The 17,125-nt window shown below is 41.1% G+C and overlaps 2 protein-coding genes across 3 annotated transcripts in view; one reads left to right on the plus strand and one right to left on the minus strand.

The window, feature by feature from the left end:
- aldh8a1 (aldehyde dehydrogenase 8 family, member A1) overlaps positions 1–17,125 on the plus strand; it is a 206,341-nt gene that overhangs the window by 175,499 nt on the left and 13,717 nt on the right. The gene's annotated exons all lie outside the window — the stretch shown is intronic.
- On the minus strand, positions 75–7,595 carry tbpl1 (TBP-like 1). 2 transcript variants are annotated; one of them, XM_049589190.1, is made up of 7 exons: positions 7,478–7,587; positions 5,759–5,973; positions 5,533–5,615; positions 4,991–5,054; positions 3,536–3,639; positions 2,958–3,052; positions 75–2,613 (listed from the first exon to the last, which is right to left on the minus strand). In XM_049589190.1, exons 2-7 carry the CDS (start codon positions 5,891–5,893, stop codon positions 2,531–2,533), a joined length of 564 nt encoding a protein of 187 aa, XP_049445147.1. In that variant the 5' UTR covers positions 5,894–5,973; positions 7,478–7,587; the 3' UTR covers positions 75–2,530. The 2 variants fall into 2 exon arrangements, with proteins under 2 accessions (XP_049445147.1, XP_049445148.1); XM_049589191.1 differs by having other exon boundaries at positions 76–2,613; positions 5,759–6,003; positions 7,478–7,595.

The following is a 17,125-nucleotide window of genomic DNA, read 5'->3' on the forward strand; positions in this document are numbered from 1 at the left end:
CTAAATCAATCAGGACATACATACACACCAAGAGGAAGTTGTGAACATGTGAGTAAAACAAACTGAACAATAGTCCCATGGTGGCCTGTTTTACCATGAACCTTTATTTTTATACAAAATACAAAATTCTGAACAAGTTTCACAAATTTCAGTCGACACCAGTCGAAGGTTGAAACGTGTCAAACCAACATCTTCTCCATCAGATGCTAATATTATATACATACATCTATGTTGCCTGTCACTAGGGTTTCCATTTAAAACACGTAACCGTGGTTTTTTTGTTGTTTAAGCAAACGATATTCTGTGAAGGGTTTTGTTTTTCAGACAGTTCAGGCACTGGCTAATGCTGCAAGCGTGGCCTCTTTGAACACTGTGTTGCTTCAAAAACTCAAATGAATGTACTGCTAAATGTCTTGATGAGTTAACTGCAATACTACTGAATGATTTAAGTGAATGGCTGCTTTTGTAATTATGAGTTCTTTACTTAAAGGAGCAGTGTGTAGGATTTATAGGATTTAGTGGCATCTAGTGGTGAGTACTGCAGATTGCAGTTAGATAAAATTTCTCCCATGTGCCAAGCATTAGCTCCCAGTTAGAATTCCTTCAGTGTTCATTGTTCAGGAGGTTTGTACCAGGAGCTGGATTATCCGCAGAGGTTCCTTCCTCTCCGAAATTAATGGACAAGGTGTTTACAACTGGTAAAAAAAAAAAACTGAATAAAGCAGTTTCACGTTAAAAATCAGCGTTTTTGACGATGCCGCTAGGTTCGGGCAGACAAAAAACGCAAATGGCCCTAGAGCCAGTGTTTGGTTGTCCATTCTGCTCTACTGTAGAAACATGGTGGTGCCATATGGCGGTCTTTGCAGACAAGGACCTTCTCCATGTGTAGATATCAGAGGCTCAAGCTATGACTCTTATTAGGGTGATTTAGCACTAAGGAAAACATACTTATTATATTCGATTTCTGCCAACATATCCCCCTAAATCCTACACACTGGGCCTTTAAACTTACAGTCCTCTTCGTAATTAGTTTCTCCTACATTGTCCTGTTTCTTTACAGCAATTTCCAAGACCAATTCCCAACAGTGTTTGTAGCTTTATTCCCGTGCTACTCAAAAAGCTCATTGAATGCCCTGCCTTGTCTCAGCACCATGAAACCTGGGAGTAAATAACCAGTAGCTGTGTTCATTTAAAGTGAGTGAGGGGTCTATGGCTCAACGTCGCAACACCTGAAAAATGAAACACACCTGAACCCTTTAGAATTTTTCATCACATTCCAAAACATTAAGGATGTCCATTTTGTTCTGTACATTGTCCAGCCTTGAAAAACAGTTCCATATTTGACTTGTGTTAGAAAATGACAAGACATTAAATCATACACGTGTGTGTGTGTGTGTGTGTGTGTGTGCATTCTGAGCCAATACCACGGTTAATAAACAAGAAATTTAAAGTGAAGTGACAACTAAACTTACATAGCGAAATGTGAGAAACCATAGACTGTATATAAAGACGGACGCCCCCTCCATGTTAGCAGATGGGACATGGGCCAAACTAAAATATCAAAGTACATGTCAAATAAATTTTCTCCAAAGATGGTTTCTGTCATTTTAGGTGGCTCTTAACACGCTGATGTATGTTCAAGTGTTTTTCAATAATGATTTGATGCTTTAAAGGAGGATCTGACATCATGATTGACAGTTGTGTGTACCAACTGGTGTGCTGGTGGTCAATGGCGCTGCTTGGTCGGACGGGTGAATGGCTGGGAACTCTATACTACGGACATTGTCACCAGCACAAGATGGCAGCGGCCATGTAAGGAATATTCTGGGAGGAAGTGGAGATGTGTCGTCCATCTTTATAAACAGTCTATGTGAGAGACCAACAATTAAAGTCAGAGATTAATGCATATTGTGAGCAACATCTGCATAACAGTCCAGACTCTACAGTCTATGGTTTTACTGCTGTTTATTGTTTTGTGGCCAACACAGTGGACACCTTGTATTTGCATTAAAATGTCTACAGTCGAGCCATGGACGGAGATTCTTCTTGAGAAGGAAGCAAATGGGACAACTTCTTGTATACAGGGTTAAAGGTGAGGCTGTTTAGTGTTAGCATACCAACTCTCCGCGATGGGCTCGCAACTGTTAAGCATTAAAATGGTTAATGTTTGTTGAAAACTGGTCTTTCTGCTAATTAGGAGCGAGAGCAGATAACTTCCACCCTCCTCAGTGTCAGTCAGGTTAGGAGGAGTGGTTCCTGCTGAAGGATACAATGCCTGAAGACGTACTTGCTGTTAAAATCACAAGAGCCACACAATCCACGACAACACTGACGTTTTGTGAGAGGGAAGTTTTTAGACTCCAACTAGGGTCGTTGAGGAATTTTTTTTAAAAAATCCAGGTGACATCAAGCTCATTGACGTGTGTTAGAAGTTTGTCACTGCTGCCGCTCAGTGATAAAATCAAGCAAATAAATCCAGGGTTAAGGTGCTTCCTCACTTGTAACAAACAAATCCGACGTGCCTTCTCTTTCATTTGCAGAGGGGTTTCTGACACTCGAACAGTAGTGGGTAAACCTGCTCAACAGCCGTGGCCACATTCTGCACATTTGGTCCTGGATGACAGGATGGAGAAGAGCGGGGTGGGGTGAAAGCAAAGGAATAAGCTTTGACTGCAATAAAAAACAGCACACCACATGCAGACAAATTCAGAACCACAACAGGTGTTTGGGTCTAGTTTCGCCCCGGGCATGACATACAAAGGGGGCATATTTCACCCTGAGTAAAATTCCTTGAGGAATTAGGTTACTTACAAACAGCTTTTCTGGTTGTAACAGACTATAAAAGTGCATTACAACAACGTGACCCCAATCCCTTAAGCTGGTGTGCCCTCTAGCTGTATGTAAATAAGCGCGAGAGAGGTCCGTGTGCGTATATGTGTGTGTGTTATGCAAAGTACCTGTAACTGTGATGCTGCCAGTGGAGAACACCTGGATAGTGGCCTTGATGTGTTTGATCCTGTACGTGGCAGCAGGATGGAGCTCTGGTTCATAGCTGGCAAACAGAAACAAACACATGGTGAAGTGCTGATCACTGAAAGGTTTCAGCTCATATATCTGAAAACACACACAGCTTTGAGAGTGTTTTACATGACGCCATATGCTGTTGCATAAACAAGTGAATCACAGGCTGACTACACCAACATCTTCTGTCTGCTTGTGGTGCCAAATGCATACTGAAGCGCTGAGCAGGGCTTCCACCACTAGAGGTCATCCTGTCCTTGCAAATATCACATCACTATCAGTAAAACATTTTAAACAACAGGGCTATTTACGTCATAATACGTGCTTTGAAATGTCTCAGGCAAAAGTGAATCAAGCTTAATGTCAATGACAGGTAATTCTGACAATGATTTTTCTTAATGAGGTCAGAATTTATGACTCAAAACTAATATATCAGAGATTCTGGGCTGATATCTGCGGGGCAAGGTTTTTACTAAGTGTGATGATGTTAGTTGTGACGCACAGACTGTATTACCTGGCAATGGGTCGGTTGTTCTTGGTGAAATCTATGAGGTGGATTGCGAATGGCATGGAGCAAACTGCCAGCACGTTCACAACTCTGAAGGCTGAAAACCTCACCTGCAGAACAACGCACAAACATGCACATGCACATATATTACTGTATCTGTACTTTCCCATTAAAGGAGAATTCTTGTCTTTCAGTCTTTTATTATTTGGCCTTAGTGCTGCCAAGTTTATCTATAGCTAAGCCTCCTTTAAACTCTAGTTACTGCAGAAATATAAGCAAGTACAAGCCACAGAAAGCAGCTATTTGGATACAGATCTATTACACCCGACTACTTGACTGGCAGACCACAGTATGTGCGCTTGCAACGCTGTGTGTCAGACAGAGCGGTCAGCAATACCGGGGCCCCGCAGGGGACTGTCCTCTCTCCCTTCCTCTTCACCCTCTACACAACGGACTATTGCACTGATACCTGCCATCTTCAGAAGTTTTCTGATGACTCTGCTATAGTTGGATGTATCACCAAGGGTGATAAGGATGAGTACAGGGCTGTTGCAGATAACTTTGTCACATGGTGTGAGCAGAACCATCTGCAGCTCAACGTGGCAAAGACAAAGGAACTGGCTACAGATCTGAGGAGGACCAAGACACCGGTGACCCCTGTTTCCATCCAGGGGGTCAGTGTGGACATTGTAGAGGACTGTAAGTACCTGGGGGTACACATTGACAATAAACTGGACTGGGCTAAGAACACTAACGCTCTCTACAGGAAGGGCCAGAGCCGTTTCTATGTTCTGAGGCAACTGAGGTCCTTCAACATCTGCTGGACTATGCTCAGGATTTTTGTGTGTGTTGTCTTTTCTTGTTATTCAAAGGGTAAATGGACCTGCACTTGTAGAGCACCTTTCTAGTTTTCCGACCATTCAAAAGCGCTTTAACACTACGTCTCACACACATTCACACACTGTAAGATTTTTCTACAAATCAATATATATACTTATACAAAGGTAATCCCTTTCAATCATCACTTTTGAGCCACTAGAGGTGTGTGACTGTGTATGTATCTGCCCTCTGCCTGTATTTGGTCATTTTCTTCTTATTTAGCTGTGGTCAGGACGTTTCTCAGCATAGAATGCATCTGAGGTCGGAACGTTATAAAAAGGTAAGGATCAGGAGCCAGATCATAAGCAGGACGCATCCAAGATGGAGCTATGAAAAAATGATGGTCACAACACCGGAAAACCACAGATATAGCGAGGTGAAGCGCCAAGGGGACAAGGCTCGCTCCACAGCAAAACTGAATCTGGGGTTGGCTTTCACTTTAACAGTAGCCAACAATTCCTGCAAATTCTACCTTTACCTACACAATCTGAAATGCAATACCAACAACAGATAATATTAATTTTACATCTGCACTGATATTCTTTTTTTTTTTTTTTAACTTTATGTTCCAGTTATACTCACCTTGAAGCCCAGTTTCTGCAGAAGGCGTGCTAACCTGCGAGCACCCAGCTTTGCGTCATCCTCACTGAACAGAAGAGGGGAGCAAAAAGTGAGAGCCAGCAGAACAGTGGTAAACACACTGTGTGTACTTTGGCATGCAAAAGAGATGTAATAATGTAATACACAAACAGTAGCTGGCACCCTTAAGAGTAACTGTATGTTCAGGGCACCGAGAACTAAAGTCATCCCTGTGCTGGTTTGTGGTGGCTCATTTGCTCACTAGTTCTATTGTCAGCGTTGTATCTGTGACAGGTGAGACAAATGGTAATGCCTCTACTTTATTGGCAGCTGATGGGGATCTTGCTCAAAAATTCACTTGTAGCCAACATTACAGCAGCACCAAGAGGGAGGCAAGACATCAGCAGCAAGCAATTCTCTCAACAGAGAAAATGCATGGCCCTTTGGAAACCGGCAACTCCATCTGTTAGTTTTTTTTATAAGTCCCCAGTGAGTTACTGGTTAATGTGAGTGTGTGTGACATGTTTCATGTTCAACATGTCTACCTTGTTGCTCCAGTGCAGATGATTTTCCCCGAAGACCAGATTGAGGCTGTTATCTTGGGCTTACGAAGCTTCATCAGGACTTTCTAAAAACAACAACGAAAAAGGGGTCAAACTTTGAATGCTCCCAGCATGGCCCACATCACAAAGCCTTAATATCACATCAAAGCTGCACATAATCAAAATATAGGTGAGCTGTTTTTTTTTTATCTCTATATGATGTCCTTACCCCTACTTCCGGCTTATAGATGACATTAGTCCCCTCTAAGGCGATGGTGCGCAGGTTGAGGTGGCACCTGGTCCTGAAGGTTGCCACCACATTGGTGACAATGATATCAAGTGCCTCGTCATTGCTGGAATCCATGAGGAAGTGTGCGGTGCAGCGGAAGGACCACAGGGGGGTTTCTCCTCACACATTCATCATCGACGCCACCATCATCACCGCTTCACGGACGGACAGGAAGACAAGATGAGCTGGAGGTAAACAAGGCCCAGGAATTATTTGTATTTTGACTTTTGAAACTATGCCGTGTGACATTGCAGCATCATACGGCAACTTGAGTGCAAAGAGCGAAAAACAAGCTCTCCAAGATTGTCAACATTGCAGGAACAGTTACTGGCAAGTCACAGAAACAACTCAGCAATATATCTGACAGTGCTGTACGCAGGAAGGCCAAACATATTACTGCAGATGCCTCACATCCATTACATTCAGAGTTTGAGCAGCTCCCATCTAGGCATTGATTTAGGGTCCCATAAACCAGCCAGAACAAATATGAGAAGTCATTTATTCCCTGTGCCATACACGCAATGAACACAGACTGTATGACTGTACCAGGAAAGGCTATCATTTTCATAAGGTGTGCTATCTTTAACTATACATAAACTAGTGGTCCTACCTGCCTATTTGCACCATTGTATTATATATATTGTTAAAATGTACGTTTTTAATGGTGTATTGTGTTGTGTGTCTGTCTGTACCTTTGATATTTTGAGAGAAGCTTAAGACAAATTTCCACTGAGGCGAACAATAAACTTAACAATCTATCTATCTTTGCAAAATACCTTCTTCAATGTTTTTTAGTTTGCACATACAGTCAAATCAGCTAGCACACAGAGACAGTCCTTTCGTGCAAATGCTGTTACATGTGATAAAAGGTGCGTAGCACCAGTTCAACTGTTTCTGCAGCTATGTGGTTCCCTCTACATGAGACACAAGAGAGTGCATAACAAAACAGGAAGCACACAGGCATCTGCAAGACATTATAGTGATCTAAACATTTAGAAAAATTGACCTTTTAAATGCACATCTGTGCTATTGTGGCTATGAGTTAACGTTAGCCTGCCTGCTAGTGACAACAGCCTGATACGTTAGCTTCGCTCTGTTGCTACTAAAACAGCATGCAAGATAAAGAAAATGATTTAATGGATGCTAAACGCGACCACCTAAATGTGTTTAAACGTAAGGAAGAGCTCGCCGTAGTTTAGTCTAAAATATAAGGTTTGTTAGCGTTACAGCTGATCCATCCCTCATCCTAGTGTTGTGTTGCATAGTAACGCAACTGATAAGCTTGTTTAGGGAACTGTTGCTAAGATAGCTAATCTCGCCGGTAGCCTAACAAACGGGCTGTCAACTATCATCCGCAAACTAATTCAGCATGACTGCATTAACTGACGTGTTATTATGGCTAGAATTACACTGATATAAACGACTAAAAATAAAAAGAAACGACAGCTCGCTACTGCCCGGCTACTGTTGTGAATAAAGCTAACCGTTAGCTAGCAACAAAGAAAGTGCACAGGCAGTAATGAATGAAAAGTTGTTAGCTAAGCTAGCTAGCCGGCTAGCTGTCTCACTGAGGACGATGTGGTCCCACTGTTTCCAGTTAGGTTTGCGTGTTAATGCAGATGTGTGTATATGAGATGTGTGCTTTAATTCTTTAGCTACCTCTTCAGCTAGCTCACAGCTGTGACCCCCGAGACATAAACAGTCCAGTGACGGTGTTTTTTTGTGGACAGACTCCTTCCTCTGCGTACTACTGACCGACTAGCGAAGCGACTTCCTGTTTCAGCTTTCAAAATAAAACCAGGTGACCTAGTGAACTTCAAAATAGTTTCAACTTCCGGTTACAACTTTCAAAACACAACGATAAAAACATTTATTATTATCAGATTTCGAGAAGAAGGTGTTATAAACATTATTCTTAAAAAGGGGGAGATAATAATAATAATAATATTTATTGTCTCTAATCATTTTTAATAATTCTCAAATTGTATTAATTATAGTCTGTTTTATTTTTATTTTTTTTATCCTGCTCTGTAGCACTTTGAGATTGCTAAAATGTAAAGTGCAATACAAATAAAATTTATTATTATTATTATTATTATTATTATTAATAATAATAATAATAATAATAATAACCCTAAAACAAATAAAAATACACTTAAAATCCTAACTAAAAGCTTGAGGTAAAAGATACATTTTTAGTTTGCTTAAAAAAACACTTACATCAGACCATAGTTCAGGTGGAAGAGAATTCCAGAGAGTAGGACCATAATGACTAAAAGCACCATGAGCTGATTGAGACTTGATTTTAGGTACAATGAGTAGACCTTTATTTGATGATCTAAGGGATTTCTCTGGTGGTGTGCAGGCTACTCTGTGAAGATCAGGAGATTTTTTTTTCTTTGATATAGTTTATTAATTCTTAATTAATTCTATTAATTCTAAAAAGTGAAGAGAGAGATGTCTCTATGTTTATGTATATGTCACTAGTTGCGTATATGTTAATATAGTTTTCTATGTGTTACACATTTTTCTATGTGGTTATGTTCATGTGCATACTTTGTATTGGTCTATTTTAGCACACTTTTTAAAAATATATTTCAAAAGTTTTGTGACAGTGTTTTGCAGTGTATTTATTTTTACATTCTTATACATTCTGCTAATATTCATTATTGTTTTACAGCCCTTTGCAAGATGCTTTTTGATATCTAGCTATAATAGACTTTGACTTGACTTGACATGTCTCCAGCTGACATGTAGTTAACTGCATTAAAGCCTGTGAAACTGCTTTTATAACATGGTTAAAGGGCTCCCAGTAGCTCAGTTGGTAAAGCGGGCATCCATTGTGCAAAAGCAATGTCCTTGCTGCAGTGGCTCTTGGTTCCATTCAAGCCTGCGGCCCTTTGCTGTCTGTCATACCCCCTCTTCTCCCTTCACACTTACTACTGTCCTATCAAATAAAGGCAAAAAGCCCCAAAAGTAATCTTAAAATAAATAAATAACTAGTTAAAATGAATTGCAAAGAAAAATCCTAATTAACCCTAAACTGTTCATGTGATAAAACAGACCCTTCACTGAGATCAAGAACATAATTACTGTAATATTTCTGTCTGCCTGCACAGATGGCCTTGAACAGCAACCAGTGAGTTAAAGTTGGTAACTTGCGCCACCGTGTGGACACTGACGGCTGTCTTGGTGGGAAAGAAATATATTCTTTGACATAATTTGAAACAAGAAGAGCTCAGGTTTCTACACCATGTCCTGCAGCATGAGCTAATAATTTTAACATCTTATAAATGATGTTTGAGCCATTAATAGTATAATTTGCATGTCCACGTAAGAGTTAAAATGCTTATTGACTGCAGCCAAATTCTGTGTCCACAGATCTGCCTTTGTGATCATCAGCGTCTGCCAATATTACACTTAACAGTCTTATGTTAACACACTTCCCAGCTAACAATGTGTTACTTTCTTTCACTGTTTATGGAGTATTGACATTTAAGCTGCATGGATTAGAACATCTCCGAGGAAAATGAGCACATCTGGTCAGTAAATGCTCCTCGGGGAATTCTGGACAGGCTACAAAAGAGGAGAAGGAGTAAAGTTTGGAGGCGGTTGGGAATGTTTGTGTTATCAATGAGAGAGTTCACAGCCGCTCCCGTGGCTCATGAATGAATTCAGTGAATGGATGCTGTCCTGAGGTGTCTGCGCACTGTCACATCCTGCTGTGATGGTGACCTTTAGGCGGACTGGTCATGACTATACGATATTTTGTGCTTGTAAAAGTTACTTGAGCTCGTTTGCTCTTGTTTGTGTAGCTTTGCGCAACACTGCACAAGAGTTAAACTGCTAAGAATGATCATCTTTATGAAATAATGTTGCTCAAACTAAACAGAGATTTCTGTGCATGAGTCTGAGTGTGTATGTGTGCACATTTGCGTCTTAATATCCATGACTTATTGCTTGCATATACACATTTATGCATTGTGTCCTGTAACCCAGCTCTTCTACTCGGACCGCTGCAAACACTTCTCTCTCTTGGCCTGCGCCCAAACAAAACAGAAAAATAACTTCTTTATGATTCAGCCTTGTTGTTATTGTTCTTCCTCCCTGGTTACCAAATTGTCTCTTCCCCCCCTCTCGTTTAATCCTCCTGGGCTTCTCCTGGTGAAATATAGCCTTGTAATTCACATCCATTCTGCACAAGAGCCTTGTTCGGATGTCCCAAGATGTTTACTATAAAGGTTTAGATTTAGAGCAGGTTAGGAAAAGTCAGACCACTAGCATTGATGGCGTGAGTATGTTTGTGTGTGTGTGTGTGTGTGTGTGTGTGTGTGTGTTTCGAAGCGGCTGACGCAGGGCGCAGGAGTATGTTTACAGTTTGTTGGGCTGCACATCACTGGGGCAGTCTCTTCCCAGGGGAACAATGCTCTTATTCTCATTAGGTCATAAGATGCGGCATGTAAACACACAGATGTGAGCACTTACGGCTTAATAGATGCAGATATGTCTAAGAATAAATAGACGGTCCATCACTGTAACTACTCTCTGTGTGTGTGTGTGTGTGTGTGTGTGTGTCTGTGTGTGTGTCAAAGAGAGAGTGACTGAGGCAAAGTGAGAGATAAATCATTTTTTCATGCTTCTGGGAAATTTATGTACTTGTGTGCCTGCATGTGTGTGCATATGAATATGTGTATGCGTGTGTGTGTATGTGTATTACAACCAGCAGTCTCTGGGGCTAAAAAACAAAGCCAACGTGGAAATGCCAAAAACTGCAGCTCATCAAATGGTCACTTGAGGCTGGCTCAGTAAATGAGTCAATCCACATTTTAAAAATGTCCAACTTTACATTAGAATTAAACATATTTACAGCCTAATAAAAAATACGGTTAAGGTCTCTATAGCTAATTTTCCCAATCATGAAAACTGTAGTAACACATTCTCACTCTGACCCTGTCACATATTGACGTTTGGTTATGGACCAAAACCAAAATGCAAGACCAAAATGCATTTCCGTTTTCACAAGAAATTTGTCGTTTACATACAGTCTCTTTCAAAATAAACGTATTATATCAATACAACAATGCGAATTGACTTTTTTTTTTTCTCCAACAAGCATGGGTGCAGATCCCAGGGGGGACGGGGGGGACATGTCCCCCCCAAATTCTGAAAAACACAAATTGCCCCCCCCCCATTTCTAAATAGCTTAAATGATTGAAATTAAACAAATGTATACAGTAGTCCTATATACTGGGAGAAAGGGAAGATGATGAGGAGAAATGGGAATCCGTGAGAGGCAAGAGATGAGAACGTGAGTGGACATAACATGCCTGAGACCCTGAAACTAGAAGTAGCATTAACTAACAGCGAAGCAGTGAAAAGGAGGGTGATGGTGGGCTCCATGTACTACTGGCTGTTTAAGAGAAATAAACAGTAAAGGTAAGCATATGATTCTCTTTGTAGTGCTTTTTGAATGACTTGGTGATGGTGATGAGCCTCTATGAAATCGTGAAATATGCTGGCAATCTCAAGCGCTCTGTGGGCATGATTTGCACATGTGCAATTAAAAAAAAAAATTACAGCTGATTGTGTCCCCCCCAAACTTGTCATCAGATCTGCACCCATGCCAACAAGTAATGCATGTGGTTGGGTTTAGGCAACAAAAGCAACTGATTAGATCAAAGAAAAAAGATCAGGGTCTGGCTTTACATTCTTACGGGACACAAACACTGCTCTCCCGGGTGAAGGTCGGTGTTTGTTGGACCCTTCACCGCCACTCCCACGAGCCCTACTCACACTTTCAGCACCTTAACTTTTGTTCTTGTCCCGCAACGTTCCCCCCTGACACTGCTGTGCGCCATAACACTATAACGGCGACCAGCCATATATTATGCCAACGTTAAAGGACAGCTTTTTTTTGTCAGTGTCTAACACCCTGAGTCACTGCCCAAGCACCAGATTTTGAAGACTTCACAGTGACACCAGGTTTTTAAGGCTTAAATTTACACATATTTAAGGGTGAGGCAGCTTGAGTTAAAGGATGTCTGCAAGGCGTCACCACAGTCCATAGCCCCTTTTACAGTGCCTTTTCAAGACGGTAATTTCATGCTGTTATTCCGTCTCGCAGTTCTGTATAAAAGGTACAGTCGCAGAGGAGACAGAGTTGTCCTGCCTTTGAGCCGAGAATGGGGGTAGAAAAAGGGAGCTGACAAAAACAGTCAAAGTTAAAAGGGTAGGTGTAATAAGCTAAGGCTTCAGCCTCCACCTTTTCAGTCCTTTGTTTTTGATTTTGCTTTTATGCTAAAAAATTAACTTAATGTTTATGTGTTGTCTATAACAGTATATTTGAGCTTTATAAGTTGGAAAATGACTAAAATAAACTTAACTAAACTAAATGATCTCTGTCTTAATCGGACAGCCAGCAGGGTGGGATCGTGGGCAGCATGGGTTTGATGTTTTGGCAACATGTTGCATGTGTGACCCACCACAAGAGAATTAAAATTGGTTGTTAGCAGTTAGCAGCTAACTCAAAGAAGAATAACAGTGGCCGAAAATGTCCTCAAATTGGGAAAACAATGAGGTCCAGGAGCTCCTAACCCTCCAAGCAGAGAATGAGATCAGCCCCCATACAACAAGAATGGTAATTGATGTTAATGCCATTGCTACTGTTTAGAAAGCGCCCCTGATGCGTATGTTATGTCACACCAGAGGCCGACACTGTTTTGTTACTTGTCACACCCTTCACACCTCTTTTACTTTCATGATGTCCATGTTATCTAAAATCACACACTGGAGCAGCATGATGCTGCGGTCCTTTGGTGCTGTGTAAAAATGCAAAGGCAGCACAAAGAGGGGACTTATTAGTGGCACTAAAGGGCTTATGAATCAGATCCACCTCTCATTCCTGCACAGCTCCACCCCATAGGTGTATAATAATAACTAGATGCCATAACCCAAGATGGCATTGATTCAGTCCAATCGAGTTGCTCGGTTGGCGCATACACCAAAAAAAGCTTCTAGCCTCTGAGTTTACTGAATATACACAATAGTCGTAAGTGCTATGTCGTAGGCAACTGGACTTGCTTGCATTTCTCGAAGACGTTTCACCCCTCATCCAAGCTTCTTGGATGAGAGCTTACAATTACCATGACCTGGATGACTGAGAATCTTCACCGACAACATACACAATAGTGTTTCTCCCGCTAGCCACACCCGCAAGCTCCTGCTTGGCTCATAGACTTTATATTGTGATGACATCACAGATTTTTAAACACTTTTCTTGGCTTGAGGAAAGTTTTACGAATCAAAAACCCCCATGGATCAAAAATTCTTTATAGAAAGAATCATAATTGACCTTGTTTGCAGTTCAGGGCGTCCTGTCAACAGTTTTACAGACATCTCCTATATAATGGTGGTCTATGGGGAAAATACTTTTCGGGCCACAGAGATCTTTTGTTGGTGCAATACCACAAGTGGCCACTGGGAAAAATCGGAAGGAAGGCTAAGCTGCTTTTCTGGTGTCCTGCGCCACTCTCTCATCCAAATATGATCACTTTTGGTTCCAACAATCCAAGATGGTGACAACCAAAATGCCAAATTCGAGGCTTCAAAATGTGAGTCCACAAACCAGTGGGGGACATCACAATTGCTCAACCACTTTTTTTTTTTTTTTTTTTTTTATAAAGGTCTATGGTCTGTAACAATAGTTTTGATGTTAATTGTGGCTGATTGGCTGTTGGCTAACTTGGCTGTTTTACATAACATTTCTTACTTATTAAACATGACACAGAAATAATTAATAAAAGTCAAATATTTGCTTTTGGGTGGAACAATATTATCAACCTAACAAGGGTGAATGGAGGCTGCATATGTATACATCCCCTGGCCCCAAGAGGTGTGTTTCCCTCTGAGCATCTGGATGATGTGGACACTTTGGTATTCTTATGACAAAAAGCTGAAAAGGTCACACAGTTTCCTCCAAACACCCAAAGACACAAAGTGGAACTTTTAGAAACATACTAAAACAAAATGGTTTTGCATCTACAGCTTTCCAAAAACACGATTTCATTCCTTTTAAAACCTTGAGTCGTCCGTGTCAGCAGATGCGTCTTTGCAGAGATGTTCGGCTGGGGTGACCTCACTGTTGCCTGTAAACTGGGCGTGTTTGTCAAGACCCTGGTGTTCTGTTTATGTTGGGCGTACATCACAGGCCTTTTTCAAAAGGACTTAGAGAGCAAAGTTAAAGCTTTTGAGAGTCTTTGCGGTAGTGTTGTAAAACTGAGCTCAGTACTGGTTTGATGGCTTTGTGGGAACTCTGTGTCAGATTGCTAAAGCTTTATCAGTTTGAGTTTCTTCTGCAGGGGTTGAAAAGGATGGGGAGATGATGAAGCCAGGCACAAGGCTACAAATTACAAAAAATAAGAGTAGGAGGAAATGGCTTTGAATGATAAAAGTAAGGGGAAGGAGATAAGATGGCTGCATTTCTGCATAGATGCACAGATACTGTATCTGCATGCCCACATACTACATGTGTGTACTTCTGAGTGAGTGTTTCTGCATGAGACAGAGATGGATAGTGTGTGAGTTCGCCGTGCAGAGGGAATCCAGTGCTCTGGTAGTGCTGCTCTGGGGTCTCCCAGTGTAAACAGAGACGTGGGAACGACCAAGCCTGTTTATATCAGCTCCCATTCTTACTGGGACCAGTCAGCCAGGCATCAGGGGCACAGCCAACACACCGGCGTCATGCGCATACATGCTCACCCACATGTATAGAGTTGCATATACAAAATTACACGTAAGCCAGTGTGTTTACAAATGCATCATCCTAAAATCCTAGATTCATGAAGTGATAGTGTTTGAGGAAATTACCAATTCATCAAAACATGGACGAAAACCAACCCAGAAGAAAATGTTGGCATTGTGGGTCTGCAAACTTTGAATGCATTATATTTGCATGTTTTATTCACATCATATTAATGTTTCTGAGGTGACGTATTATTTGAGCTGACTTCGTCATATGAGGTGGAGGGGATAGTGGATGGTGTGTCACCTGGACATGATGCCTGCTAAGCTGCAGGCCACTGTTCCTGACCAACAAACAGTCACTGCTGTTTTTCCAGCATCAAAAGAGGGTGCGTTTTGCAACACATACCTGTTTTTCTAGCAGGAGTAGCGCTACAAAAAGGTGTTGTTTTTAAACAAATATTTGCTGTGTTTCCAGCAGATTTTTATGCACCAGACGTGGGTCCTTTTTAGCAACCCGTCCCTGTGTTTCTAGCAGGGATAGTGCTGTAAAGAGCTGTTGTTTTTTAGCAAATCATTGCTGTGTTTCCAGACAGATTTTTAGGCACCAAACATGGGTGCTTTTTAGCAACCCACCACTGTGTTTCTAGTAGAGGTAGTGTAACAAAAGGCTTCTATTTTTAAGTGAGTCATTGCTGTGTTTCCAGCAGATTTTTAGGCACCAAACATGGGTGCTTTTTAGTAACCCATCCCTGTGTCTCTAGCAGAGGTAGTGTTACGAAAGACTGTTGTTTTTTAGTAAGTAATTTCTGTGTTTCCAACAGATTTTAAGGCACTAAACATGGTTCCGTTTTAGCAACCCATCCCTGTTTTTCTAGCAGGGGTAGTGCTACAAAAAGCTGTTGTTTTTTACCAAGTCATTGCTGCAGCAGGGATAGTGCTATGAAATGCTGCTGTTTTTTTTAGCAAATCATTGCTGTGTTTCCAGATGGATTTTTAGGCACCAAATGTGGGTCCTTTTTAGCAACCCATCCCTGTGTTTCTAGCAGGGGTACAAAAAGCTGTTGTTTTTTACCGAGTCATTGCTGTGTTTCCAGCAGATTTTTAGGCACCAAATGTGGGTGCTTTTTAGCAACCCATCCCTGTGTTTCTAGCAGGGGTACAAAAAGCTGTTGTTTTTTACCGAGTCATTGCTGTGTTTCCAGCAGATTTTTAGGCACCAAATGTGGGTGCTTTTTAGCAACCCATCACTGTGTTTCTAGCAGGGGTAGTGCTACAAAAAGCTGTTGCTTTTTAGCAAGTCATTTCTGTGTTTCCAGATGGATTTTAAGGCACCAACGTGGGTGGTTTCTAACAACCCATCTGTGTTTTTCTAGCAAGTATAGTGCTATGAAATCCCTGTTGGGATAGCAGTGAGTCACTGCTATGTTTCCATCGGCTTTTGAGGCATCAAACATAAGTACTTTTCACTGATTCCTCATTTTTCCAGTGTGGATAGTGCCACAAAAAGGGGTTGTTTTTTTTTTACTGATATGTCACTGTATTTCCTGCCATAATAGTGCCACAAAAAAACTTTGTTCTTTATTGAGCCATGGCTGCATTTCCAGCAGGAACTGTGTCCCCCAAAATTGGTATTTTATGCCAAAACGTAAACCTAACCACGTTAAGTTATGTATCTGCTATTTAGTAACATGCAAATTTAACGTATCCATGGTTTGCAAAAACGTACAATGCCAACATTTTTTTGCGATTGGGTTGTGTAAACACTAAGAGTCAGTTTACCCATCTTTTTAGACTGATAAACTCACAGGAAAATTCACTGTATTTAACAAAACAACACATTGCAGCGGTAGCCTCAAATAGCGATGGAGATTTTAATGCAAAACAAAATCAGCATCTTTGTCTAAGGACAATAAAAAATACCCAATTTACTGAGAATCTTTATTTGCAGTCACATGATTAATCTAAACCTTTCCTTTCCAAAATATAACAGTTAATCAACATCTTTTTCACACCGTTGAAGTCGGGTAATATAAAGGATGTCCCAGTGTGTCAGCAGACCCAACATTCTGTCTACTCACTCACCTAAATGTCGAGGAGTCTAACATATACTTCAGAGCAAATCAAGGCCAAAAGAAAAAAAACTCTGACATCCATCAACACAAAGGAGTTTCTACAAAGAAGTAAAATCCTCTCAGTCTGCCATCACAGCTCCAGAGGCGAGGCCGAGCCCAGACAGAGAGACAATCACTCCAGCTCTCATCATGCCAGATTTACTGGCCTAACATTAACAGCACCTGCATAAATGTTTTGGAGTTCCCTGGTAAGCCATGTTTAGACTAGTTTTGGAAATGATGACACTGCTGTGAGCATTATCTGGTGCGACTCCAGTGTGCAGAGAAAGCACCTGCTTTTTTCAGGAAAAGTGAAGGGAAATAATGCTGAAGAGGCTGGGTCAGGATGAACTAAAATCACTCATAGATAGATTTATTTATTAAACAGAAGAGCGAGGAATGGCAGTCTTTTTCAATAAGGTTTAACACATTTCTTGTATTTTTTCAGTTGATT

This window comes from Epinephelus fuscoguttatus, linkage group LG11 (genome assembly GCF_011397635.1).
Source record: "Epinephelus fuscoguttatus linkage group LG11, E.fuscoguttatus.final_Chr_v1".
In the NCBI taxonomy this organism is placed as follows: domain Eukaryota; kingdom Metazoa; phylum Chordata; class Actinopteri; order Perciformes; family Serranidae; genus Epinephelus; species Epinephelus fuscoguttatus.

Excerpts from the sequence above, each read along its gene's own strand:
- tbpl1 (XM_049589190.1), bottom strand. The coding sequence starts at position 5,893 with ATGGATTCCAGCAATGACGAGGCACTTGATATCATTGTCACCAATGTG. Across the intron at positions 3,640-4,990 it reads TGCAGAAACTGGGCTTCAAG|GTGAGGTTTTCAGCCTTCAG; the intron begins GTGAGTATAACT and ends GTTGTTCTGCAG. Across the intron at positions 2,614-2,957 it reads TGGCAGCATCACAGTTACAG|GACCAAATGTGCAGAATGTG; the intron begins GTACTTTGCATA and ends CCTGTCATCCAG.